This window comes from Megachile rotundata, chromosome 16 (genome assembly GCF_050947335.1).
Source record: "Megachile rotundata isolate GNS110a chromosome 16, iyMegRotu1, whole genome shotgun sequence".
NCBI lineage: Eukaryota > Metazoa > Arthropoda > Insecta > Hymenoptera > Megachilidae > Megachile > Megachile rotundata.
The window spans coordinates 12084965-12112342 of NC_134998.1; the positions used below are offsets into that span (position 1 = coordinate 12084965).

The 27378-nt window shown below is 37.4% G+C and overlaps 1 protein-coding gene across 11 annotated transcripts; it reads right to left on the bottom strand.

Moving 5' to 3' along the window:
• Position 1: 1 nt before the first annotated feature.
• LOC100877502 (protein qui-1) lies at positions 2-27103 on the bottom strand. Of its 11 annotated transcripts, none has more exons than XM_076540754.1 (21): positions 26646-27103; positions 23460-23584; positions 12825-13456; positions 12304-12454; positions 9723-9802; positions 9304-9426; positions 7772-7914; positions 6694-6851; positions 6242-6634; positions 5524-5934; positions 4269-4615; positions 3618-4196; positions 3319-3559; positions 3055-3238; positions 2490-2964; positions 2032-2338; positions 1747-1972; positions 1439-1634; positions 824-1352; positions 493-759; positions 3-414 (listed from the first exon to the last, which is right to left on the bottom strand). In XM_076540754.1, exons 4-21 carry the CDS (start codon positions 12410-12412, stop codon positions 401-403), a joined length of 4782 nt encoding a protein of 1593 aa, XP_076396869.1. In that variant the 5' UTR covers positions 12413-12454; positions 12825-13456; positions 23460-23584; positions 26646-27103; the 3' UTR covers positions 3-400. The 11 variants fall into 11 exon arrangements, with proteins under 11 accessions (XP_076396873.1, XP_076396869.1, XP_076396868.1 ...); XM_076540753.1 differs by having other exon boundaries at positions 23430-23584; XM_076540755.1 differs by lacking the exon at positions 23460-23584 and having other exon boundaries at positions 13284-13456.
• Positions 27104-27378: the final 275 nt, after the last annotated feature.

Genomic DNA, 27378 nt, shown 5'->3' on the forward strand with positions numbered 1-27378 from the left:
CGTTCAACTTTAATTTAATTACAATTGAAATGGTAAATAAACATCTTCGCACAACAAATTCGTTATAAAAGATCAAATTCACGAGTTGTATAAATAAATACATCAAAGTAATATATCTTTTTCTCACGATAAAAATGATCCCTGTAGAGTCGAGGATGAACGATGAAAATAAATAACTTTTAATTTATTGTTTCGCTAATATCGATATACATGTAGTATGTATACGTGCGTTTGTTTATACTTCTATATAATTACGTTTATTGCATCGGACACGAGAAGTCGTAGCTTTTCGTAGCACGCCATTTTCTCGTTTCTCTTCGTTCGGAAGATAGTGGAAAAGGAAGAAGGTACGACGATTAGGATTTAGTCCGTTTAGCTTGTAATAGAACGTTTTATCTCTTTAGTCTGGTACACCTGCAAAGATGCACACTTTTATCGTGCTAAAAATATTGCCGGTAAGAACGAAACGAAGTTAATTATTTTCCCGCTTACCCTCCTCCTCCGAGTCGGATATTCGCGTGGCCTGCAGAGAACTCTGCTTGGAAAGTGTTCTACCGTGAGAACGAGGCCTGGCAGGAGGCGACTGCTTGTTCCAAAGTGCCTCCAGCTGATCGAAATGCTGCGACTGAGCTAGGGCGGCCTGTTCCGGTCCGAGTCCCGAAGGACTACTCGTTAATCCGACTTTGCTGATCTCGTCCATTGATGCACTTACGCTAAAACGTCGTTGTAAACCGTCGTCCACTGATGATCTTAACACTCCTGTATAAATACAGAGAACATCAGAATTACCCCAAAGTAAATCTTACAAGCCAAAGACCCCTACCAGACGTAAGATGTCCATATTTCCTGCGCCACGTGTCGCTGTCCAGAGACACCTCCTTCTTCAGCAGCCTCTTATTAGGTCTCTTTGGTCCAGGAGGTCTCAGGTCCCTGATATCGCACCAGGGTGCCACATAATCAGGTAACTTAACATACTGAGCCGGCGTATTATATAAACAGAGTATAGGCATGCATTTATGTTCGAGGAGATGTAAAGAGAGTCTAGAAAGGTCCGTGGCAACTTCGAGGCCCAGCACAGGCACATGTAGCATGATGCTGCTGAGAGGACAGCCTTTCCTCGTGTCCCAAATGATCAGACTCTTGTCCTCGCTCCCGGAAGCCGCAAGAGAGCCGTCTCCGGATAGCTTCACGCACATGATGTACCCTAAATGGCCCTTCAGGGTGTGGAGGTCTGAGCCGGTGTCGATGTCCCAGACTATGAGGTTGGCGTCCTTGGAGCCGGATACCACGATGGATTTATCTAGGACGGATACTGCGACACAGGTGACGTGATCGGTGTGTCCCACGAGCACCTGAAATATTGTTAAGTCAGGGTCAGATTTGGTTTTAATTTTGTAACGAGCAAGGCCTTGTAATAGCAAGGGAAGTGGGAAGAAACCTGTGATAATTTGCCACCGGCAAGTTGCCAAACTTTCAGGCTCATGTCTCTGGAGCCGGTGATTAGTTGACGGGAATCGGGAGTAGCCACTAGGCATGTGATGTCCTGAGAATGTGAGACCAGGTACTTCTCTTCGGGGCCGGCTCCCAAGCTCACTATCCGCAGTTGATTGTCTCCGGTTCCACAAATAGCGTACCTAGAGTTACATCAAACTTTAAAGTCTACACATCTTCCAAAGTACTTGATGAAGAGATCTTATGACTCTTAGTGCTCCTTAGAACACCTTTACACCTAAGTTCAAAATGTACCTCATGTCAGAAGAAACAGTGAAGCAACGTCCAGGTCCACACACGGACTGAATCAGAGTCCCAGTATCAGCTGCCCAAACTCGGATCGCGCCAGCCCTGTCGGAACTGACTATCCGCCGGCCGTCAAACATGGCGGTGACTGCAGTAACCGGTGCCTGGTGTTTGAAGGTAGCCACAACTAGTCCTAAAGTCAGTCCCCAGACTCGGACCGTCTTGTCCTCGGACCCTACATGGAACAACGTTTGATCATCCAGTACACTTGATATTTAGTGCACATCTACACACCGGAAGCAACGAATAGCCCAGAAGCTGAGAACGCAATGCAGGTGATGCTCGCGATGTGACCTTCGAAGGTCGAGAGTAACTCGTGAGTGTTCAGTTGCCACAAATTCACTAGGGAGTCGACTCCACCGGTGACTGCCATAGCTCCATCCCTGGATATGTCCAAACAGGAGATCGGGGCTGTATGTGGATGCAAGGATTCCTGCTTACTGGACTTTTGGACCTTTGCGTGTGCTTCTTCACCGCGGAAGCTCCAGTAAGCTACTCTGTCGCCGGCTGCTGTTATTAGGAAGTCGTCTTTGTCTGTCACCTTTAAAGAAATTACTTCATGAGAGATCTGGAGGATGTTGAGGGTTGTATAAGCAATTATATATCATGTGGGGAAGTACGAGATGTTTAGGAGGTTATAGAACTTGTGGAGCTTCTAATGAGACCTAAGCTAACTCTACTCCCAAACCTACTTTAACAGCAGTGACATCCGCCGAAGGACTAGCTGGCAGTGTTTTCGTCAGCCTCCCGCTGTGCATATCAAAAACCGAGACTTTGCCCTTGGTCCCCCCAGCGATCGCCCTTCTGCAGTCCTTCGCCAGACAGATGCTCTTCACTTCTCCTTGATGTCCCCTCAGCGTGTGTATCTCTGTCCCCGTCGCCAGAGACCTCAGGTACAGTTTCTGATCCTCGCAGGCCGCCAACAGAAAGACTGAATCGGCCGACACGTCGAGCATCGTCACCGCGGAGGGGAGCATGATGCTCTTCAGCAACGTGAATCTCACCAGACACCACAAGCAAACTGTGCAGTCAGAGGAGCCGGAGACGAGGATCTCCCCGGCGGAATCGACGAGAATGGAGTTCACGGGGCCTCTGTGGTGGTCCACTTTGATGAGGACGTCGCCTGTTAGCAGACTCGTAGCGATGATCCTGGAGTCTTCGCCTCCACTGAAAAAGATAGAGAGTTGGTTAGCTTTAGAAGTTAATAGAGTCATCGTGTGATGATAGTTGGAGTGTAGTCAAGACTAAGTTGTGAACCTGACAATCACAGAATTCTTGAGGGCAGATGTCAAGCACAATACTGGTGCGATGTGTTCCTGTATTCTCAACTTCAAGGTCAACTCCTTCATGTCCCAGACTATGATCGAAGTGTCTTCAGAGCCAGTCAGCAAGTACTGGGACTGCTGGGTGACTGCTAGGCAGGAAATCGGACTGGAATGACCTGAAATTTTGCATGAGACAGTAGACCATCTTCAAATAAGATCAAGTAAGACCATCTTCAGCACAGATGAAGACCTGTACCTTTGAAGGTGTGAACCAATTGTCCAGACATCACGTGCCAGAGTTGAGCGTCGCCTTGAAAAGGAACCACGATGACATGCTGTCCCGAAGGAGCAGCCTCCACGAGTTTCACTCCTTGTGGACAGGATAGTGTGCGAATTTGAAGAGGCAGAGGTGGTTGAAGCCAGCCATTTAATGGCACTAATAACGGGGCCGTGTAACCGTCGCACCAAGCCATTGCTGCAGTGACCATTCTGCTCACCTTTAATGAAAACAGTTCATGATATAGATAAACTAATTAACATTACACAGTTTCTCACCAGATCACCACCGTCCTCCGCAACGGGTCTCAGCCAGCAGATGAGCTGCGCTCCAAGCTGGAGAGGATCCCTCGTCAAAATGTCGCTGGACTTTCTTATGGTGTAGTAAACCAACTCCAAGTCTCTTTCAAGCAGGTACCTCCTCGAGTGTTCCAGAACGCATCGTAGGTAACTGACGGAAATCATTTGAACGGCGGCAAGGAGGAAGTCGAAGGCGCAGACCGCTAACTTCTTTAGCTTCTCGACGTCTCCGGCTCGCAGTAAATGTAACCACGCTTCCTCGACGTGTCTAATGTTGTACGCCGTGTCTTGTGACCTGGGTCTGCTTTGGAAAGGTGTCTCCTTCTTCGGAGTCTCCTCTTCAGGAGATGATTTGTCATCCTTGTCCTCGAAGTCCTCCGAGAAGAAGAGATTCGCTAGCTCGCCGTGGTAACTCTTCAAGACCTCCTGGTTGGAGAAGTATCTCTTGCGGGCGAGGTCGCGGATCGGGTATTGCCAGGAGAACAGCAGTCTTCCGCTTAACACCCGGACCTTAACAGCAATAGGTAACTCAATCTTGGTACCTGGGTACTTTGGTACCTAAGATAATTACTTTGGTGTCTAAGATAGGTCTTCATATAGGTTCTTTCATATTACAGTCACTTGATTTACCTTCAGAAATTCGTTGAACGTCCTCCTAACCAGATACCAAGTAGAAAAGTTAAACATGCCTTCTTCCAGAAACAGAGGTCCATCACCCCCAGTCGGCATGATCACCTCAAGCACCTCTGTTTCCGACAAACCATACTCCGTGCAAGCTAAAATCGCGCCAATTCTATTGGCTGCACATTCTCCTACCAGCTTTTCTAACATGTCAAAGACATTTTCAGTTTCATGGGTATCTGGAGTTGGGTCTTGTAGTTCGATCAAGATCTCGCTACTGCGCAATCTCTCTTTCTGGACTGGGGTGAGGCGCAGCATTTCTGGAGGTACCGCTGTTGTTACTACTAAATGCACTCCTGGAATATATAATGTTAAGAGTTAGCAGTGTTCTTTGTGATGTTGGGACTGTAGGTTATACTGGGATTAGAAGTCTGGAGTATAGGGCTGGTCAGAGGGATCTGGTTTTGATAGCTTCTGCTAGGACATTGGTTGTAATAGCTTTTATTGGGATTTACTAGCTTCTATGTGGTCCTTGGGTCTACTAGCTTTTATGTTGACATCAGATATATTAGCTTGTACTTGCATTTCTATTGATATTAGTTCTTCTTTGCATGTATGCTCTACTAGCTCCTATGTGGACCTTGTGTCTACTAGCTTTCATGTGGACATCAGATCTATTAGCTTATACTTGGATCTCTATCGGATTGGTCCCTATGTGGATGTAGCTCTAATAGCTTCTAGCAGGACCCAGGTCTAATAGCTTCTAGCAGGACCCAGGTCTTATAGCTTCTAGCAGAACCTAGCTCTACTAGTTTCTAGCAGGATCCAGGTCTAATAGCTTCTAACAAGACCTAGGTCCAATCGCTTTTAGCAGGAACCAGCTCTAATAGCTTTTAACAAGACTCAGCTCTAATAGCTTTTAGCAGGACCCAGCTCTAATAACTTTTGACAAGACTCAGCTTTAATAGCTTCTAACAGGACTCAGCTCTAATAGCTTTTAACAAGACTCAGCTCTAGTAGCTTCCAGCAGGACCCAGCTCTAATAGCTTTTAACAAGACTCAGCTCTAGTAGCTTTTAGCAGGACCCAGCTCTAATAGCTTTTAGCAGGGCCCAGCTCTAATAGCTTTTAGCAGGTCCCAGCTTTTAACAAGACTCAGCTCTAGCAACATCTAGCAAGACCCAGTTCTAGCAGCTTTTAAAGGGACGCAGCTAGCTTCTATCATTTTCTACGTACACCCTACTAGCTCTAATTAGCCACACTACCTGGAGGTAAATGTATAGGTAACCAAGAAAGAGCAGCAACAATGTCGCACTCCAACGGATGCAATCGATGAAGATCATCAAGTATGATCACCAGTTGCTCCTTAAGCGGCTCCTCTTCCAACTTCCTCATAATTTGGCCCAGCCAATTGTTCAGGTAAAGAGGGTCGAACGAGGCATCTTTAGGGAGGTTTCCGTCTAATATGCCAGAAAGGAAACCGATGTGTTGACACAGCACTCGAAGCAACTCCAAGCTGTACGCTGATCGTGGAGTGGAAGCACAGAGGCGAACCACTTTGAAAGTGGCGCAATCTAACCAAGATGAGGCGTCCGCGTAGATTCTTGACAGCAGAGAGGACTTGCCGGAGTACTTGCCGCCTTTTATCATTATTGGACCGTGTTTCTGTGATTTTCCTGGGAAACATTGCAACGCTCGATCACTGTTTTAATCATTGCGAACGTTATTTTAATCATTTCGATCATTGTCTATGTGTAGTGAATTGGCGGGAAGGTTTGAAATTTTTGTGATAGAATTTGAAAATTCGGAAAGGTAGAAACTTGGAAATTTAAAAATTTGCAGTTTTAGAAATTAGAGGACTTTATTTTAACCTTCATAACCCTCTGAAAATGATTAACCCCAAATTCAATTTCTCAGCACCAAAGACACACGTCCGCCATGACACTTAACATCGCTAACTCGATAAGTGTGAACAATTTTTACCATTAATAAACAGTTGCTTAATTCGTTCGACGTTCTCATTCTCCCCGCAAGGTTTCACGTCTCTCAGGAGAGCCAGGTGCATCAAACTCTCCGCGTAAATCTCCTGCACCATTTTCTTCTTGCTTTTGATCTCAGGGTCCGCTTCGATCGAAGCGTTCACCAAGGTCTGCACGCGATTCACCACCAAACGACAGAGATGAGCCAAATACACCTTGTGGTTTCTATTGTCAGGGTTAATACCGCCTGGCTTTTGTTCGACGTCTACGTTAATAATATTGTCTTCTCTTATATTACTGGTTACTAGGGACTTTAACGACGACACCGCTTTCGGATTCTTCTTCCCCTTCCACGTTCGTGTCACTGCTATTATTCCGTCTCCTGTTTCGTCCAAGGCTGTAAAAGACACTCAATATATTATTCGTTTTTATAGGAATGTTCTGCTGGAAACTCACTTAGGGCGTACTCGAGCTGCCTCTCCACGGTGCTCTTTAAAATATTTCGAATTTCTTCGTTATCACATTTTTCGGATACGACGGACTCCGCTGCTTTCTTCAGCGTCTCTCGAATCGTTGGTTCTGAACTTTGCCAGCTGTCTTTTACAGTGTCGTATCTGCAATTTTTTATAAATACACTTATGATTACAAAATTAAATTAATTGTTATGTTTTAGTTAATAAGGTAAATCGAAGCGTGTCGATAATAAAGTGTCTCGTTAAATAAAGCTTGTGTCAGACCATTTAATTGTACTTTAAGAAGGTATTTATGTAACAAAATTCTACATGAAAGTATTTATAAAAGCAAGGGCTAAATATACGTCGTAAATACAAGAAGAGGAAAAAGTTGATTATTAAAGAAAGTTTCAAGCCTGCTTAGGAACGATTATAACACTCGATTTCTTTCATAAAAACGGAGGGTACTGCGCACACAAAGGATAAAGAAGGCAGCCAGCGACAAAAAACGACAGCAAAACAAAGATTCGAGTAAAAAAGAGGCCGAGACAAAGGTAATTGTGGAAACCTTAGAGGGGAAGAAAGAGAAGAAGAGAAAATGAAAATTCAAGGCGGTATAGAAGGTAGACGTTGACAAAGAAATGAAAAGCCTATGAGATGAATAATACTTCGGGGAAGTCTGCAGAACGGAAGTTATTACCTAACACTTTTACGGTTAGGTTAGATTGCTTAAACTTCTAATTTTTCAACATTTAACAATTAATTTATAATTTAACATATTTAATATATGATCGATGAACTTGACAATAGAAGTTGTAGAAGTTTGAATATTTAAAAAAGAAAAATGTCTCAAATTTTCTTTTTATTTAAGAAGTTCCATTATTTTTCCGACATAATGTTTATAAAAATAATTGTATTAGAGAGATTTGACAGAAAAGAATAAATGAAAGAATAAAAATATGGACAGTAAAAGATTCTGAGTGGAGATTGGAGCAATAAAAGCGACGTATCTCTTTTTTATCGTCTACGCCCCCGCCATTTTCATTTCACTTCTATACAATAGCATAATAAAACGTAAGTACCTGCCAGCCTTTAAGACGTAGCAATTACTATCCTGTTCGTAATATTCCTCCATCGCGGAGCAACGGGAAGATAGAATTCCATAAGTCTCCTCGCTGAGTCTCGTCGGCAGCCATCCTGTATTGTATTCGTCTCCGACAAGCAGCTTAAGGAAGAAAATGTAGTTTCTTAATATACATTAACTTCAATTCTGACGCTTGAATTGTGTCGGAAGAAATTTTCAAGATAAATGAAATCATTAGTGAGATGGTAGAAGGATTGCTAGGTTTTTGATAGCAGACATTCGTTATGTCACTGCAAAGGGGGCTGCAGCGCGGGAAATTTGAATTTACGAAAGTGTAAATTGAAGTGCACATTTAAAATTAAGTTTTTGAATCTCTGGAGTAAATGTTAATGTACCAAATGTAAATTTTTAGATATTCAAGCTTGAAAGTTTTGAAATATGTAAATAATTAAAATTAAATTTTTAAATCTGAGGTACCAAATTTTTAAATATTTAAGCTTGCAAATTTTGAGATATCTAAGCTTGTAAATTTTGAGATATTTAAGCTTGCAAATTTTGAGATATCTAAGCTTGCAAATTTTAAGATATCTAAGCTTGCAAATTTTTAAATCTGTAAGCTTTCATATTAAAATTTTTAGATAATCTAAATATTGTTTTTCTTGTAACGATTATCTCGGTTATAAAGCTTCACGTTATTATTCTTTCAATTAATTTCCTCACGGATTTCATCGTCACTTTCGCAGTAATTAATAGATATTCCTCGGGTGTCGCGTTTCAGCTAAACGGAAAGATAATATGGATCTTTATTATCAGTTTATGTCGGAGGATGAAAGATGTGAAAACGATTAGCGAAAGATTGAAATTAATTACTTCGGGACGCACTTGGTATAAGTTTGAAAAGATTTTTCAAATCCTTCAATTTTTCTTGATCTGAATAAAAATGATTTATTGAAATCATCTGATAGAAATGTTTAAATGTAAAAGGTTATTTTTATGGGTCTATGTAACGTGGCAATATAACGAGAGGCTACTCTGTATTCATCTTAAAGCTTCTCCTTTAATACTACGAAGATATTCGTTAAGTTTTATGTACATAATGATGGTGACTTGTATTGGTATGAGTGAAAGTGGCAATATAACGAGAGACTACTTTATATTCATCCAAAAGCTTTCTCCTTCAATGCTACAAAGATATGCATCAAGTTTTATGTACATAATGATGAGGACTTGTATTGGTATGAGTGAAAGTGGCAATATAACGAGAGACTACTTTATATTCATCCAAAAGCTTTCTCCTTCAATGCTACAAAGATATGCATCAAGTTTTATGTACATAATGATGAGGACTTGTATTGGTATGATTGAAAATGGCAATATAACGAGAGACTACTCTATATTCATCCTAAAGCTTCTCGTTTAATACTACGAAGATATTCGGTGAAGTTTTATGTACATAATAATGAGGACTAGTATTGTTACAAATGAAAATGGCAATATAACGAGGGACCACTACTATATAACCACACTTACCAATAGAAAACAGCCTCTCGAATGTTGATAAGCAGCATGTATTTCGTCGAAAAAGTATTCGGCTAAGTATGGACTTCTATCAGGATTCACATTCGTTGCATAGTGCATATCCACCAAAAGAACCTATATTATTTAACTTCTGTATTAAAATTGATTTTCAAACGAATTTTCTTGCAATATTTACACCATGTAATAAAATAAAAAGGAAGATATGTACAGATGTCAACCCACGAATTGGTGACCCAAAAGATCCACCGAAAATTGTTCTGCAGAAAATACGTGTGAATATGAGAAGATACGTGATCGTCCATTTTCCTATTGCGACCAATTGTAGCTCTTCTAAACACGTCACGCGCCAACTCCTGGGTTGGTATCGGTATATCTTCTTTTTAACAAAGAGAAATTCTTTTTGTTCGTACCTCGATTCCCATGTCATCGTAAATCGATTGCAATTCTGGTCCGACTAATTCTAACAGTTGTTTCCGTTCCTCGACAAACTCTGAAAATGTCGAAGAGATAACGGAAATTATAAAATAATTGAGAGTGCGTGTGTATGCGCATACATGAGCAAGCAGTCTAAATGAAAGTCGAGGAATTTCGAAAAATTAACAGGTTTAACATAATTTTAGTAGAATCTAGTTAATTTTAATGGCGTTAGCTTTCGGGGCTCTATAACTTTAGCGACACGGCTATTTTATATCTATAATTCAATTAGTATGAATTTAATTTTATTAATTTAATTTGTTAGGAATCGATAGGTTAATTGTGAGCACGTGTAAAGTTGAGTGCAAAATAAATGAATTTCAATAAAAACTGAAATTGCTTCAAATACTGAAAATATTTCAAATTCCCCTGTAAATCTGCTAAGTTCCTCTATAAATCCACTAAATTCCTAAATCCTAAATCGAACTTCTAAAGTTTCCGAATATCGAAAATTTCGATTAGAGTGATTAACGAAATGAGAGGAAGGAAATAAACATAACGAAGCACGTGTAGGTGCGATTGAACGTAAGAACAAACAGAAGTGGATGATAAAGTGAACGCAAGGATGAATGGACAATATTGTACAAACACATAAACAAGTGAATCGATTGACAAATGCTTTATTGAACAATTGACAGGTTGCTTTCTTTATTAAACATGTTTGTGTTTTATTGATTCGTTTTACCATTGCGTAGAATCAAATATACACGAACAATCTTATTCACTCGCATATACAAAACCTTGTACCAATAATAAACGTTAAACAATAGTACCGTTGAAATATTTTAAAACTCTTTGAAATTTCATTTTTTCGATGCTATTGGATACGGCGATATAACTAGAGAATTTTTGTTATCGATACAAGGATCAACCCTCGAATGACAAAAGCTGGATTAGAAATTTAAATTTTTAAGCTTTTCAAATTTTTTACTTTTCAATTCGAGGACCTCTAAATCTCTGACTCTCGTTATATTGCATTTTTGAGCAAATTTTAAACTTCTACAAATTTACAAAGTTAAGAACTTAAGAACGTTTGAGCTTTTCAAATTTTCTAATTTTAAATTCGAGAACCTCTAAATCTCTGACTCTCGTTATATTGCATTTTTGAGCAAACTTTAAACTTCTACAAATTTACAAAGTTAAGAACTTAAGAACGTTTGAGCTTTTCAAATTTTCTAATTTTAAATTCGAGAACCTCTAAATCTCTGACTCTCGTTATATTGCATTTTTTAGTAATTTTAAACTTCTACAAATTTACAAAGTTAGGAACTTAAGAACGTTTGAGCTTTTCAAATTTTTTACTTTTCAATTCGAGAATCTCTAAATCTCTGACTCTCGTTATATTGCATTTTCGAGCAAACTTTAAACTTCTACAAATTTACAAAGTTAAGAACTTAAGAACGTTTGAGCTTTTCAAATTTTCTAATTTTAAATTCGAGAACCTCTAAATCTCTCACTCTCGTTATATTGCATTTTTACTGAAATTTATCAGTGGCCAATTTATCAATGCCAATTGAGCAAATTGACATAACTTGTACGTATATCTATTTCTGTTACATTGCAAATTGCAGAGTATACAAACGGCAATATAACGAGAGTGTAGAGCATGAAATTATACAGAGACCAGCTGCATCATTCGAAAGTTGAATTCGAGTGTGTACACGTACACGTAGATACACAGATACAGAAACTCATTCCTCGTCTAATACGCAAGCAATCAAATAAATGTTCGAAATAAACGAGAAAAAATCGATAGCTATAGACAGGCATACATAAAGACGCATACACTAACAGAACAATCGACCACGATAATTCACATATATGCACATAAACAATACATGTTTGTAAATTAATAAACGAAGCATTTATGTCTCTTCAACCCATTAGACTTTTTATTTAATTTTCATTTTGTTTGTTTGACAGCTTTGAGTAAAAAAATATGAAAGTTTTGAAAAATGTATCTAAAAAGTACAGATTTTTGGAGTTATCGAACTGTTCGAACATAAATTTAATCAAACTTCCACCGAGCGGACTAAGCCGAAACTTTTGACGTATTCAGAAGCTAGACGCGAACTTTACCCGTATTTTCAGACAGAAATCTATTTCAAATTTAGTCGAAACGCAAACTTAATTAAGCCTGCGAATATTCCAGAAGACTGTACTCTATTAATTAAATTCACATTTGACGTTCTTTATCGACACAAATGGCGAATACAACTCGTTTAAACTGTCGACTGTTCGCGAAATACGCAGCTAATGGGTTAAAGACAGCACACCAATACGTATCACAAATGCTGTGTATTTTTCAAATGACACATTCGATTCGTTACACAGTGAAATATTTGAGAAAGCAAATACAAGATGATTTTAATCATCGTATGTGCCATTTGAGAAAGAGTGAACATACAGGGATACAGTGGACTCTCGTTATATTGCCATAGAATTTAGAACAAGTGGAGATGTGGCAATATAATGAGAGTCGACTGTACAGATAAAAGAATGTGATGAATATAAGACCATTCCGTTCTCCAGCGATGAAGATTTTAATGAGCCTCGGGGCGGGTAAATTTTTACGGGGTGGTCCACCCTTAATCACCCTTGCGATCAGTTCCACTTCTAGATTCATTTTCGACGTTTACCTTCCCGATTTAAATCAACATTCTTCCCTCTGGACAAAAGACCTTGGTTATTTTTATTAGTACTCGGTTAAATATTTCATTATTTTACAATTATAAGGGTACTGGTTGGTATAATTTCTGGGGATGGTAGCTGAGGTGATACTGAACAACTTTTTCCTTTACCAAAATGTTGACTGAAGCTTAATTTTTGAATTATTAACGAAAAACATAAGTAGTGATGGCTTCGAGCTGAGCACGAGCGTGAACAAGTATTTGAGGTTAAAAGATAAATTAAATAGATATTAAACATAACTGCTAAGTTATAGCAAAATTATTATAAAAAGGTTTATTTTAAAATATATAAAATATTTAAATGAAATTTTTTGAAACAACATAAAATTATTGCTACACAATAGTCACCTTTATAGTATATTTCTTCTTGCAGTATATATTTTTTAAATATATTCTTCAGTGATAACAATAAAAACAGATTTAATCTCTTCAAACGTGGACCCAATGTACACTAAACATTTTATATAATCAACTATTTATTCAACATCTATACTTTCTTAAACGTGTATATTTCTTCAGTTGATTGTATTCTCTCCCTTCAAATCATAATCTCTCTATTTTTAAATCTTCTCTACTCAAAATCAAAATATTCCTTCTTCTAATAATACTTTAAACATCAAATGTCTCTTAACAGCGATTAGTATAATAATAATCTCTCGTGTTTTAATGTACAATTTTATCTTCAGTCGTCCATAGAAATACGTATATTAATTTATTTAAATAATTTACGTCGAGTAATTAGGTAACTTTAGTGAAGATTGTCCTCGCTTTATTTTCTTATTGTACTTTCCTTGCAACTTCCCTTACATCTTTTTCCTGATTTTTCTTCGTTTTTCTCTTTTTTTTTGGTTCTTAGTCTTTGTACTGATTTTTTGTATTGCTGATTAATGGTCCTGGTCAAATTACTTGATCGTTTAGCGAACTTTTGTCGACCTCTTCGTTGACTACGTTGAGCCCATGGTTAAATATCCCTGAAACATCTGCAACAGAAAATGTTATGTCAGAAATGTTACAATTTTATGTTATAATTTTATGTTATGATTTTATGTTACAATTTTATGTTATAATTTTATGTTACAATTTTATGTTACAATTTTATGTTACAATTTTATGTTACAATTTTATGTTACAATTTTATGTTACAATTTTATGTTACAATTTTATGTTATAATTTTATGTTATAGTTTTATGTTACAATTTTATGTTATAATTTTATGTTACAGTTTTATGTTACAATTTTATGTTATAATTTTATGTTACAGTTTTATGTTACAATTTTATGTTATGATTTTATGTTACAATTTTATGTTGCAATTTTATGTTACAATTTTATGTTACAATTTTATGTTACAATTTTATGTTATGATTTTATGTTACAATTTTATGTTACAATTTTATGTTACAGTTTTATGTTACAGTTTTATGTTACAATTTTATGTCACAATTTTATGTTACGATTTTATGTTACAATTTTATGTTATGATTTTATGTTACAATTTTATGTTGCAATTTCATGTGATATTTTATAGAAGAAACGAAAATGGAGGACATTTCCTTGGTGGAGCCCGTAGAGGACTCGTTAGCAAGACCATCAAGTACTCCTGTTTTATTTGCCAGGACATTTGTTGTTAGATGAAAGATCTACAACCAAGATTGCGTGAAACTTGAAGGAATAGCAATTACTGGAAAACCCTCGAGTGACCAACCGTGGGTGGTGCAACGCCATCTTCTTCCTCCCTTTTTTTTCTAAAAAACTCTCAATTGGATTTCACGAAGGAATTCTCTTTAAATTCGTTATAAACTTCAGCTCAGCCGTTTCTCCATGTTCGTATATTTTATTCCTCGGAGAATTCACGCGGAAGAAAGCTTCGAAAAATATGGAAGATATCTTGTGAAGCACGAGACTCCAGAAGGTGAACTTTTTTATTATCCGTTTCTAATTTAATTAAATACGTATATATTAAACAATATATCTAGTTTAATATATTAAAATTAAGTTAAAAAATAATCTAAGGAAGATATGTGCAAAAACAGAAGTGAGAAATAAAGAGATCGAACGATGGAAGCTAACCTAACAGCGGCACCAAATTTGGCGCCAAACTTGAACACCTCCATTTTTCAAATTACTCAAAGCTTCCTTATATTTTTAGTCTTTTCGAATGTATTACTGTATCGAGGATTTAAAGGAAGGTTACCATTTGTCCTATCGATTCTATTAGGTTAATAGATATCGGTATTTGATTGACTAATCTATGATATTCCGCCGCACACATTTTTGCCCGTGATACACGTAACATTACGGTATACACGTAATGTCGTACGTAAACTTGATTATTGTGTGACCCAGCCGGTAATATTACAAAGGACAGGGGCTTTTGAAGCATGCCATCCTATTATAATAGGTCGATATTGAACAGCAGAACTGTAGGCATCGACAGCAGAACTGTTCCCTTCTGCTCCATCACGATTTCTTAACACGTGTCTCCTTTTGGACGGGGACAGTGGTACTCAATCAAAATATCTCTATTCTTTCAATCGTTTATATTTATATTTTCAAAGTATTTTGGTGTATTACTGTACTACTATACTACTATACTACTACACTGGTGTACCACTGTACCATTGCACCACTGTACCACTGCACCACTGTACTACTATACTACTATACTACTATACTACTACACTGGTGTACCACTGTACCATTGCACCACTGTACCACTGCACTACTGTACTACTATACTACTATACTGTTATACCACTATCTTACTACACTATTACACTGCTATCTCATTACACTACTATCTCATTACACTACTATACTGCTATCTTGTTACACTATTATACTGCTATCATGTTACACTACAATACTGCTATCTTGTTACACTACTATACTGCTATCTTGTTACACTATTATACTGCTATCATGTTACACTACAATACTGCTATCTTGTTACACGACTATACTGCTATCTTGTTACACTATTATACTGCTATCATGTTACACTACAATATTGCTATCTTGTTACAATATTGTACTGCTATCTTGTTACACTACTATACAGCTATCATGTTACACTATTATACTGCTATCATGTTACACTACTATACTGCTATCTTGTTACACTATTATACTGCTATCTTGTTACACTATTATACTGCCATCATGTTACACTACTATACTGCTATCTTGTTACACTATTATACTGCTATCTTGTTACACTATTATACTGCTATCATGTTACACTACTATACTGCTATCTTGTTACACTGCTATACTGCTATCTTGTTCCACTATCATACTGCTATCATGTTACACTACAATACTGCTATCTTGTTACACTACTATATTGCTATCATGTTACACTATTATACAGCTATCTTGTTACACTGCTGTACTATTATACTACTACACCACTATACCACTATACTACTACACTACTATACTATGACTAGAGCTGTATTGTTTACCAGAAAAACCCTTCTGTACCTTGAAATTTTTAAGCTCACATTAAGTTTGCCTTATATTGTATCTCGTCCCGGCAGAATCATGACTACAAGATTAAATATACTACAATTTTACCATTACTGTTGTACTATTGTACCATTACTGTTCTATGTTACTACCCATACTATAATTCATTAATAAAAATTTATTGTCAATAACGTTAATGATACACATCATAAAACATTTATCATTAACTGCAATTGCAGCCAGAATAATTCCCACGTTCGCGAGACACTTTCAGTGACTAAATGAAATAGTTGTTCTCAGATATTCCGTGCAAACACAGGTTTCAATTTTTATTCAAATCATTTAAAGTGGATGAATTCCCCGGCAACGTTGTTTCTCCCAGAGGATATCATTTATGGAATATTTGTCTACGTATTTCACGTTTAATGCAATATCGACGTTTTTATGGTAGGATAACAGGGGAAGCGAGAGAAGCTTTCTAAGCTCGAAAGTTCAGCCCGGACTACAGTGAATACAAACTCCCATAGAGTTGGGTAAATTTTCTATGCCGAGAACCACTTTGCGTCAGTTGTGATAAGGCTGCGGGATGTTCTTAGTGAAGGAACAGAGATATGCTATTGTGTTTGACGCTCTGATGTCAATTCGATTTCCGTCACCTGCGATACTACGGCTTTATCTTCTGCAAAATGGTTCCTTCTTTTTAAGGACCTTGTAAATCAAGTGGAACGATTTCGCAAATCGGTCGATCGTTGAACGACTGACCATATTTTTTTAATTTAAAAAAGTAGGGATTGTCAAGTTTTCAAAAAACTTGGAAATTTGATAAATAAATTTGTCCACCCTTCCACTGCTTTTCCTTCTTCTTTGATTTATAACGGAGAAACTTCAGAATCAGAAGTTTCGAATGATAATACGGTGCATTAAGAACAGTTGCAACTTTAAATTACTCTGAAAGTTCGCGTCTGAACTTCCGATAATTTTATGCACGGAGCATACGTAAAACGGAGTCATTGAATCCTAAGCGATTATAAGTGGAAAATCTCGTTTATTAAATCAGGAATCTTTCGGTTAGAAACTGACTAACTTTTGGAAAGGTGTTATTCTCCTAAATAACTGTATAACAAGAATTATATACGTTTAAATGAAGTTTATAGAGTGTCTTACAACTAGTGTAGGTTCATAGAGCAGCTGATTCTGAATAAAATTTCCCTTTGCCGAAATGGGATTGGGAGCACCGTTTTTAAATTATTAAGGAAAAACACCGGACCAATCAGAGCGCGTGGATTGCGCGCGCTCAGCCGCTGGGCGGTCTCGCGTCTGCGCGCGCATTGCGCTCTGATTGGTTCGGTGTTTTTCCTTAATAACTCAAAAACGGTGCTTCAAATCCCATTTCTGCAAAGGGAAATTTTATTCAGAATCAGCTGCTCTATGAACCTACACTAGTTGTGAAACACCCTGTATAAACCAACCATTTCACACAATAAAATTTAATAAAACCTTCATAGGTTATTTTCTACTCTGTACTGATATTTTGTAAAAATTATTCTATTGTTATGTCAAACAATAACCTCGCATTTCCTATTAAAAATATGTGCACAGTAATTTTCTTTCTCAACCTTCGTATCAATGCTTTCGCAATACTTGTCATGAATTTCCACGCGACTTTATCTTTAGAAATCAGCCATTTGATATTCAACAGTCGCGTACTCCGCGCAACTACCATTTTGTCTAAAGAATTTGAATGAAGCGTAAATATTTTCTTTAGACCTCTTTAAATTGATGTTCCACGCTATATATAGAAAGTTTTATGCGAAATCTAGACTCTACATCCAGCGATCCGTTATTAGACACGTAGTGATCGTATAATGAAACGCGTTAAGTACCGAAGAATATTTGATAGTTCTTCCGGTACTCGATTCGATCCAGTTTTCCGGTTCGCCAGTCCGTATCTTTCACCCGTTCGATTCCCATTTCACGAGCGGTTCAGTTTCATCCCCTTCAATTTTAATGGATTTCCAGTTCCGTGAAATTTTCCAAAGGACCTTGTTAACCGGATGTTCCACTACGGCAAGTGGTTCTTGTTGCTGACGTGAAGTGTGCCGTGTGGAGACCTGTTTCATTCGAAGCCGTAAATGCTCGTCAGCCTCTGGCTCATGAGACTTCTCTTGTTATCGATAATTGCGGGGACATTGCATTCTTCGGGCAAGAATATCGAAGGAAACTTGGAATTGCTTGGACGTTCGATAAAACATCTCTCTTAATCATTCTCTACAGAAATGCGGCAGCCATTTTTCACTTCAGAGGTAATTACAATTCCAGTGAATTGGGACTACTATTCTTCAGTATTTTCACATTTTCTCTGGCATTGCAATGATATAATTTAGCTACTAACATGATACACATATAACATTATTAACATATGCTAATATCTTTTATAAACTTGATATGTGAAACTGGATATGCAGTTTAATCTACAATGTGCAACTGATATGTGGTTGGGTCTGTAATGTTAAACTTGACATACAGTTTAATCTACAATGTGAAACCTGATACGTAGTTGGGTCTGTAATGTTAAACATGATACACAGTGTAATCTACAATGTGCAACCTGATATGTGGTTGGGTCTGTCATGTTAAACTTGATACACAGTGTAATCTACAATGTGAAACCTGATACGTAGTTGGGTCTGTAATGTTAAACTTGATACACAGTGTAATCTACAATGTGCAACCTGATATGTGGTTGGGTCTGTAATGTTAAACTTGACATACAGTTTAATCTACAATGTGAAACCTGATACGTAGTTGGGTCTGTAATGTTAAACTTGATACACAGTTTAATCTACAATGTGAAACTTGATACGTAGTTGGCTCTGTAATGTTAAACTTGATATACAGTTTAATCTACAATGTGAAACTTGATATGTAGTTGAGTCTGTAATGTGAAACTTGATATACAGTGTAATCTACAATGTGAAACTTGATATGTAGTTGGGTCTGTAATGTGAAACCTGATATGTAATTGGGTCTGTAATGTGAAACTTGATATACAGTGTAATCTACAATGTGAAACCTGATATGTAATGGGGTCTGTAATGTGAAACTTGATATGTAGTTGGGTCTGTAATATGAAACTTGTTACACAGTTTAATCTACAATGTGAAACTTGATATACAATTTAATCTACAATGTGAAACTTGATATCTAATTGGGTCTATAATGTGAAACTTAATATGTAGTTGAGTCTGTAATATGAAACTTGACAAAGCTACTAGAGTTTAAAAGTGCTGCAAAAAGGTGTCACATATATAGTGCACGAATGATACAGTATCTTGTTACATTACATCTTACAATTAATATAACATATAATAGTGTATTTCAAACCTTCTGAATTTTTGGCAAATTTCAACCGACGATAGTACACGATATAAGCGAAAGTTCAGAGGCGATATCGATAGCGAACGATATGAAAGCCGGATGCAGAAAACGTCTCTTCGACCTGGTACGTATTTCCCGATGGTTATCGATTGTATGTACCTCGAAATCGAGCCTTTGTCACACACGAGACAGGCTCGTAATTAAACGAAATTACTAGCTGCTATCAAGATGATAAAAAGATCTTTCGCGTTGATCAAGGTATCGCGACCAATTGAAATATCCTGGTCGGAGTGAGCAGGATGATTATGTAACGAGGTCGATGAATTTCTAGCGCCGTTAATGGGGCTCGGTATATTCATACGGTTGAATGTGTTCGATTAACGTGTAATTAATTTTGAATCGATGTAGTTAAATGGTATCGGTGTGCAACGATTATGCGACGAGGTAATTAAAAATTTTGTGTATTCTGGGCTTGGGGATTTGAGGGTTTGGGGTCTTGAGAGTTTGGGGATTTGAGGGTTTGGGGATTTGAGGGTTTGGGGTTTTGAGGGTTTGGGGTTTTGAGAGGTTGGGGATTTGAGGGTTTGGGGAGTTGAGGGTTTGGGGATTTGAGGGTTTGGGGATTTGAGAGTTTGGGAATTTGAGAGTTTGGGGTTTTGTGAGTTTGGGGATTTGAGGGTTTTGGGGATTTGAGGGTTTGGGGATTTGGGGGTTTGAGAATTTGAGGGTTTGAGGATTTGAGGGTTTGAGGATTTGAGGGTTTGAGGATTTGAGGGTTTGGGAATTTGAGAGTTTGGAGATTTGAGGGTTTCGAGATTTATGAGTTTGGGGATTTAAGGGTTTGGGGATTTGAGGGTTTGGCGATTTGAGGGTTTGGGGATTTGAGGGTTTGGGGATTTGTGAGTTTGGGGATTTGAGGGTTTGGGGATTTGGGAGTTTGGGAATTTGAGAGTTTGGGGTTTTGTGAGTTTGGGGATTTGAGGGTTTTGGGGATTTGTGAGTTTGGGGATTTGAGAGTTTGAGAATTTGAGGGTTTGAGGATTTGAGGGTTTGAGGATTTGAGGGTTTGAGGATTTGAGGGTTTGGGAATTTGAGAGTTTGGAGATTTGAGGGTTTCGAGATTTATGAGTTTGGGGATTTAAGGGTTTGGGGATTTGAGGGTTTGGCGATTTGAGGGTTTGGGGATTTGAGAGTTTGAGGATTTGAGGGTTTGGGGATTTGTGAGTTTGGGAATTTGTGAGTTTGGGAATTTGTGAGTTTGGGGATTTGAGAATTTGGGGTCTTGAGAGTTTGGGGATTTGAGAATATGGGAATGTGAGAATTTAGAGATTTGAGAATGTGGAAATTCGGAGACTTGAGAATTTTGGTACTCGAAATGTTTGTGTAGCAATGTTCTCTGAACCTTAATCTCTAAATTGATATACCACAAGCGATATTTGCTAATACTTTTATATCACCAAATTTTTGCAGACTATGTCCCAACTCATTATAGAACCATATAATAAAACCTTGTTGTTCACTGCAACAATTAGTCATTTTGTTCTAAAAATATTGTTGAAAAGTTTGTCTAGCAATATTCTCTGAACCTCAATCTTAAAATTGATACATCACAAGCAATACTTTTACATGAAATGAACCAGATACCAAAATTTTCCCTATGGTACGATTCAATATCATATTCGTCAAGTTATTTCTCGTCCATTTATAAATCCGTCAAAATAAATGGGAAAAACGAAACGGACAGATTCGTTTACTGATCTATGTATCTCCGGTGGAAGCTAAATTTCCCACGAAATTGTTCCATCGAAATTTAAATGGACGAGTGTACATATCGCATATACGAGTTGAAATAGTCTGAATAGGGATGCTGCTGAAGAGCATTTTACTGCTAACTCAGTTTCGATCCTCTTTTCATTCCGACGATGCATCTGGTCAACCTTTTATTCCCATTTCTTCGTTTCAATTATTGAAATCGGGACAGTTCCTCCACACTGAATTTTGTTGTCAATCGACCATTAATTGTGTGTCCTTCGAACACTGTCTTTTTAGTTTAAATTAGTTATGAATTTGGGGATTTGGAGATTTGGGATTTCGGGGATTTTGGGGATTTTGGGGATTTGGGGATTTGGGGATTTAGAAATTTGGGGATTTAGGGATTTGGGGATTTAGGGATTTGGGGATTTAGGGATTTGGGGATTTAGGGATTTGGGGATTTAGGGATTTGGGGATTTAGGGATTTGGGGATTTAGGGATTTGGGGATTTAGGGATTTGGGGATTTAGGGATTTGGGGATTTGAGAATTTGGGGATTTGAGAAATTGGGAATTTGAGAATTTGGGGATTTGGAAATTTGGGAATTTGAAAAATTGGGAATTTGAGAGATTGGGAATTTGAGAAATTGGGAATTTGAGAGATTGGGAATTTGAGAAATTGGGAATTTGAGAATTTGGGGATTTGGAAATTTGGGAATTCGAGAATTTGGGGATTTGGAAATTTGGGAATTTGGGAAATTGGGAATTCGAGAAATTGGGAATTCGAGAAATTGGGAATTTGGAAATTTGGGAATTTGAGAAATTGGGAATTCGAGAAATTGGAAATTCGAGAAATTGGGAATTCGAGAAATTGCAAATTTGAGAATCTCCCACTTTGAGAATCTGCAACTTTGAGAATCTCCAACTTTGAGAAATTGCAAATTTGAGAATTTCCCAAAATTCGTTAATTACCAAATATCTACCCCTATCAAATTCCCGAATCCCCAAATTTTTCAATATTTCATTCGGTCCAAAATCCACTGCAGCAATGTAGCATCCACCCAATGAAAAAAAAAACGTGTCCACCGTGCACATTTTTCATATCCACGATGTATTTATAGGTGGAGCGAGTCTAATTCGCGAGTTGTTGCCAACACATGCACCTTGCCACCTGGTGAACCCCTGAACTTTTGACCCGACCAGCCTGGCCAAGATGCATACTACAACACACTTTCGCGCGAACATATGCGCGTGATATGAAACAGGACCGAATCGAGTGTTCTCATGCGAAACCACCCGATTCCAATTATTTCTTTCGAATAAATACACGCTCGAACCTTTCGTTTGTATTTTTCTCGAGGCACAAATTGACCTGCCGTGATATTCTGATTTTGTGTATCGTTTTGTTTTGTGCGAGAACAAATTGTTTCGTACAATTGACTGTCAATCATTTTGTAGAGGAAATATCGACAGAGCGATTATGCCGATATTTTGATACCTCAAGCTTTAAATTGATTAATATTTGGTGATCGAATCATTGTAGACGTTCTGTGTCAATGGGGTTCAGTTTCAGTACGAAACTGCAGAATGTAACGATATTGTTTGTTATAATTGATTGTCAATCATTTTGTAGTGAAAATATCGACAAGGCGTTTATACAGGCATTTTTCTGAGACCTCGAGCTTTAAATTGATACCTCACAAGCGATATTTGGTGATACTTTTATGTCATGAATTCATGTCTGACGTTTCATATTCCAATTTAATATAAAGCTGTATATAAGTGCATTATTCGTTGCAAATCATTGCTGATCATTTTGTAGTGAAAATATCGACAAGGCGTTTATACAGGTATTTTTCTGAGACCTCAGGCTTTAAATTGATACCTCACAAGCGATATTTGGTGATACTTTTATGTCATGAATTCGTGTCAGACGTTTTATATTCCAATTTAATATAAAGCTGTATATAACTGCATTATTCGTTGCAAATCATTGCTGATCATTTTGTAGTGAAAATATCGACAAGGCGTTTATACAAGTACTTTTCTGAGACCTCGAGCTTTAAATTGATACCTCATAAGCGATATTTGGTGATACTTTTATGTCATGAATTCATGTCAGACGTTTTATATTCCAATTCAATATAAAGCTGTATATAACTGCATTATTCGTTGCGAATCATTGCTGATCATTTTGTAGTGAAAATATCGACAAGGCGTTTATACAGGTATTTTCCTGAGACCTCAAGCTTTAAATTGATACCTCACAAGCGATATTTGGTGATACTTTTATGTCATGAATTCATGTCAGACGTTTCATATTCCAATTCAATATAAAAACATATAATAAAACCTTGTTCATTGCAACAATTAATCATTTTACATGAAAAATGTCGTCGAATCCTTTGTGCAGCAACGTTCTCTGAACCTTCATCTTTAAATTGACATATCACAAGCGATATTTGGTGATACTACCCCTTTGCACTCTTCACATTCCTCCACCAACTTCTACAAAATCGTAAAAAATATTCTCCATAAAATATAGTAACCGAGTGACAGATATATTTTTCATTTACTACAAATAGTAAATAAATAGAACACCTAATTTATCCGAATTATTAGATTCAATAGAAACGAGTCACATAATTGAACCCATTTGAATGATGCGCTCCAAAATGAGCCACACTCCACGAATGCAAAAAGTACTGCAAATAAAGTCTCATTTCCAACTGCACATATTTAAACGGTAACAAAATTACCAAAACGTTTAACAACGGTGATTTGATTAAACCGAGAGAAAGTTACGAAAGCCTGCGAAATGGAAAATCCGGAAAAAGGAATATTTAACGCGTCCACAATCTGCAATCTGTTCTGACGCAAAGCCTAGAAATACCTTCGCTCTCTTTTTTTTGTTTCACTCGAATTCACTCGGAATTTTTACTTCAATTCATCTTTTTCCTCGCTTTGTTCGAGGCTGTTCAGAACGTTTCAAAGCGTATACGGGCAAATCATATACGCTTAAACAGCGATTCACCGTCGCACCGAAAGAAATCATTTCTCATGTGTTTCTTGGGCATATTGAAAACGGCGGACGGCAACCGTGCGCCTTCCTCTTTTTATCAAATATTCAATAGAAAAGGGAGATACGACCACAGAAAGGGATTCTCTCGAGTGTACAGGATGGTTCACGGAAAACCTGGAATATCTACTTGATTGCTTATCACTAGATTCCTCTATGTGTTTCTATACGGTGCTCTTAGGTCGAAACTATAATCAGCTAATTAGTCCACCATTTTGTAAAAATAGATTTCGAGATTTTTATTTTTATTATTTTTCATTTAGTTTTTATTTTGATATTAGACGAAATTTGGGAAGTTGGGGAACTTCGAGCATCTAGGGGAACTTGGGGAATTTGGGGACTTGGAGAATTCAGTTGGGAAATTTAGAATCTGGGGAATTTCAGAGGCTGGGAAATTTAAGGATTTGGAGATTTGAAGAAATTTGGAATCTGGGGAATTCTAGGAGTTGGGAAATTTGGAATCTGGGGAATTTGAGAGGTTGGGAAATTTAAGAATTTGGGGGTTTGAAGAAATTTGAAATCTAGGGAATTCTAGATGTTGGGAAATTTGGAATCTGGGGAATCTAGGGAATTCTAGGAGTTGGGAAATTTGGAATCTGGGGAATCTAGGGAATTGTAGGAGTTGGGAAATTTGGAATCTGGGGAATTTGAGAGGTTGGGAAATTTAGGAATTTGGGGGTTTGAAAAAATTTGGAATCTAGAGAATTCTAGATGTTGGGAAATTTGGAATCTGGGGAATCTAAGGAATTCCAGGAGTTGGGAAATTTGGAATCTGGGGAATCTAGGGAATTCTAGGAGTTGGGAAATTTGGAATCTGGGGAATCTAGGGAATTCGAGGAGTTGGGAAATTTGGAATCTGGGGAATCTAGGGAATTCTAGGAGTTGGTAAATTTGGAATCTGGGGAATTTGAGAGGTTGGGAAATTTAGGAATTTGGAGATTTGAAGAAATGTGGAATCTAAGGAATCTAGGGAATTCTAGGAATTGAGAAATTTGGAATCTGGGGAATCTAGGGAATTCGAGGAGTTGGTAAATTTGGAATCTGGGGAATTTGAGAGGTTGGGAAATTTAGGAATTTGGGGGTTTGAAGAAATGTGGAATCTAAGGAATCTAGGGAATTCTAGGAGCTGAGAAATTTGGAGTCTGGGGAATCTAGAGAATTCGTGGAGCTGGCAACTCTAAAAATTCAGAGTTTTAAGAACGTTGGAAATTTAAGGGTTGTTAAGAGTTCAAAAAGTTGAGACAAGAAAGTAAATTTGGGAAATCTGAGAATCCGCAACTTCAGTTCTGATACTTCAGTAATTAAATCCAGATACTAAATTACTCAACGTGTAACTTACAAAGAAAAGTTTAGCCTTTGGCAAACTTACATAAAAAACAATATGTTATTTATAAAAAAAAAAAAAAAACAGGAAGGGGGAACATAGTTTATAATTTTGCATAAACAATCGTGTATTTTTAGCAAACATAACAAGAAATGTAATAACATTTGATGACAACAAAATGGTAAAGTTTAATAAAAATTTGATGAATTTTAATAACAGCTATAAAATCATGTTTATGATGTTACATGAAGATTTAAAATCTGTGTTACAGTGCTATGTTTAAAGAGTAAACTTGGATTCCCATTTGAAGAGCACATTATTAAGCAAATTACTGCTGTGACTAAAATCAATAGTAATGATATAAGGGATGAACTCATTAGACACGAAACTTTGAAATGATACTATAAAAAGATTGACAAAATCAGATTTCAAAATTTCATTCACAGTCTGCAAGTAATTGCGCCAAAAGCATCTGAAATAATTACATTATTAAACATTATAAAAGACTTAAAAATGTTTTCAAGATTTGAAATAAAATATTGTAATTCTCTGAGTGAAAATAGTATTATCACTTTCAGTGAACCAATTAGTCGCTTAATATGTCTACTCTTTTATATGTCAGAATCCATTTAATTGTTCTCTGAAATTATTCTTTTATGCTTTTTGTGATTCGTCAATTGTTCGAGTAAAAGGCAACTGCCGGACTAATACATAAGAGATTGTATTTCAATAACAAGGAAGAACAACAAAAGAAACGGGAAGACAAAAGATGAGACAACCCCTGCATTGAAATATTCCAAGCGCCACCTATCTATCGATAAGCGATAATAATTTATTTTTTTTTAATTCATCGTGTCAAGAAATAATTACCGCGTCGGTAATACCGCCAATTATCTTCTTGCTATCGATCGGTAAGAAGGAGTCAAAATGGCGGTGGTGGGGGGTGTTTATCGAGCTAAGGGTGCCTCAAAAAAGAACAATCCTGATTCCTCAAAAATAACAATCACGTACGCACAGCATCTTTATCCCGCGAAACTTCGTGAAAATTAATCGTTTGAAAAACAAACGTTTAAAACCGTAAAGAATAGCCGATACAATGCGTACGTATCGAGTGAAAGTGATACAGAACAAATTAGAAATATAAACGAGTACGAAAAGCCGCTTACCGGTATGTCGTGTTGCCTATCGATACAAACACCCTCTCCTCTCTACGGTCGCCGCACTACTACTCACATCGAAACTTGAGCACCGCTCTATTGGAGCGATAGGTCGACGCGCATGCGCATTGACAACATTCACCTGGGAACAGGTTGACAAAGTGCCATCTGCTGGAGGGTTGAAGGAACATAACTTTCGCGCTTTATCATTTCTCCTAGACAAGCCATTCAACATATAAATCTAACAGTATTCGTTACACCGCAAATGTGGCGTGAACACGCAACTAAATACATAAGTCGCGTGAGACACTTACGCGTACATGTGCACGCGCATAAATTTTGAAATTATTGCGTTGTACGGTTCGATCGTCTTCGGGTGTTTCCGTTTTCGCTCGGTCCAGTCAGCGCGAGTTTCGTTTACTTTAAATTCGACACTTCGCTAATTACGAATGGATCAACAAGGATTACACAATTAATGTAAGTAACTTTTACTCATTTGACGAAATGTTTGTAATTTGAAATATTAGTCTGACGTTATTCAACTACGACCTTTCAATATAACTCACACGTTTCGATTTTATAATAGTCAATACAAACGAACTAATAATAATGGATTAAATTCGATTTTCTTTATTGCGACCATAGCATTTAACTTTGTATTGCTAACGAGAAATTTAAATCTGATACGGATAAAATTAATCCGATTGAACAGGCAGTAACGTGAATTTCACAAAAAACGCGG

What these genes read in the sequence shown, in the direction of transcription:
- LOC100877502 (XM_076540755.1), bottom strand. Translation starts at nt 12,412, where the DNA reads ATGAATCTAGAAGTGGAACTGATCGCAAGGGTGATTAAGGGTGGACCA. An exon ending in CGTTCAACGAATTTCTGAAG is followed by an intron (nt 4,197 to 4,268) that starts GTAAATCAAGTG and finishes TAATTATCTTAG; the next exon opens with GTACCAAAGTACCCAGGTAC. An exon ending in ATATGGACATCTTACGTCTG is followed by an intron (nt 760 to 823) that starts GTAGGGGTCTTT and finishes GTATTTATACAG; the next exon opens with GAGTGTTAAGATCATCAGTG.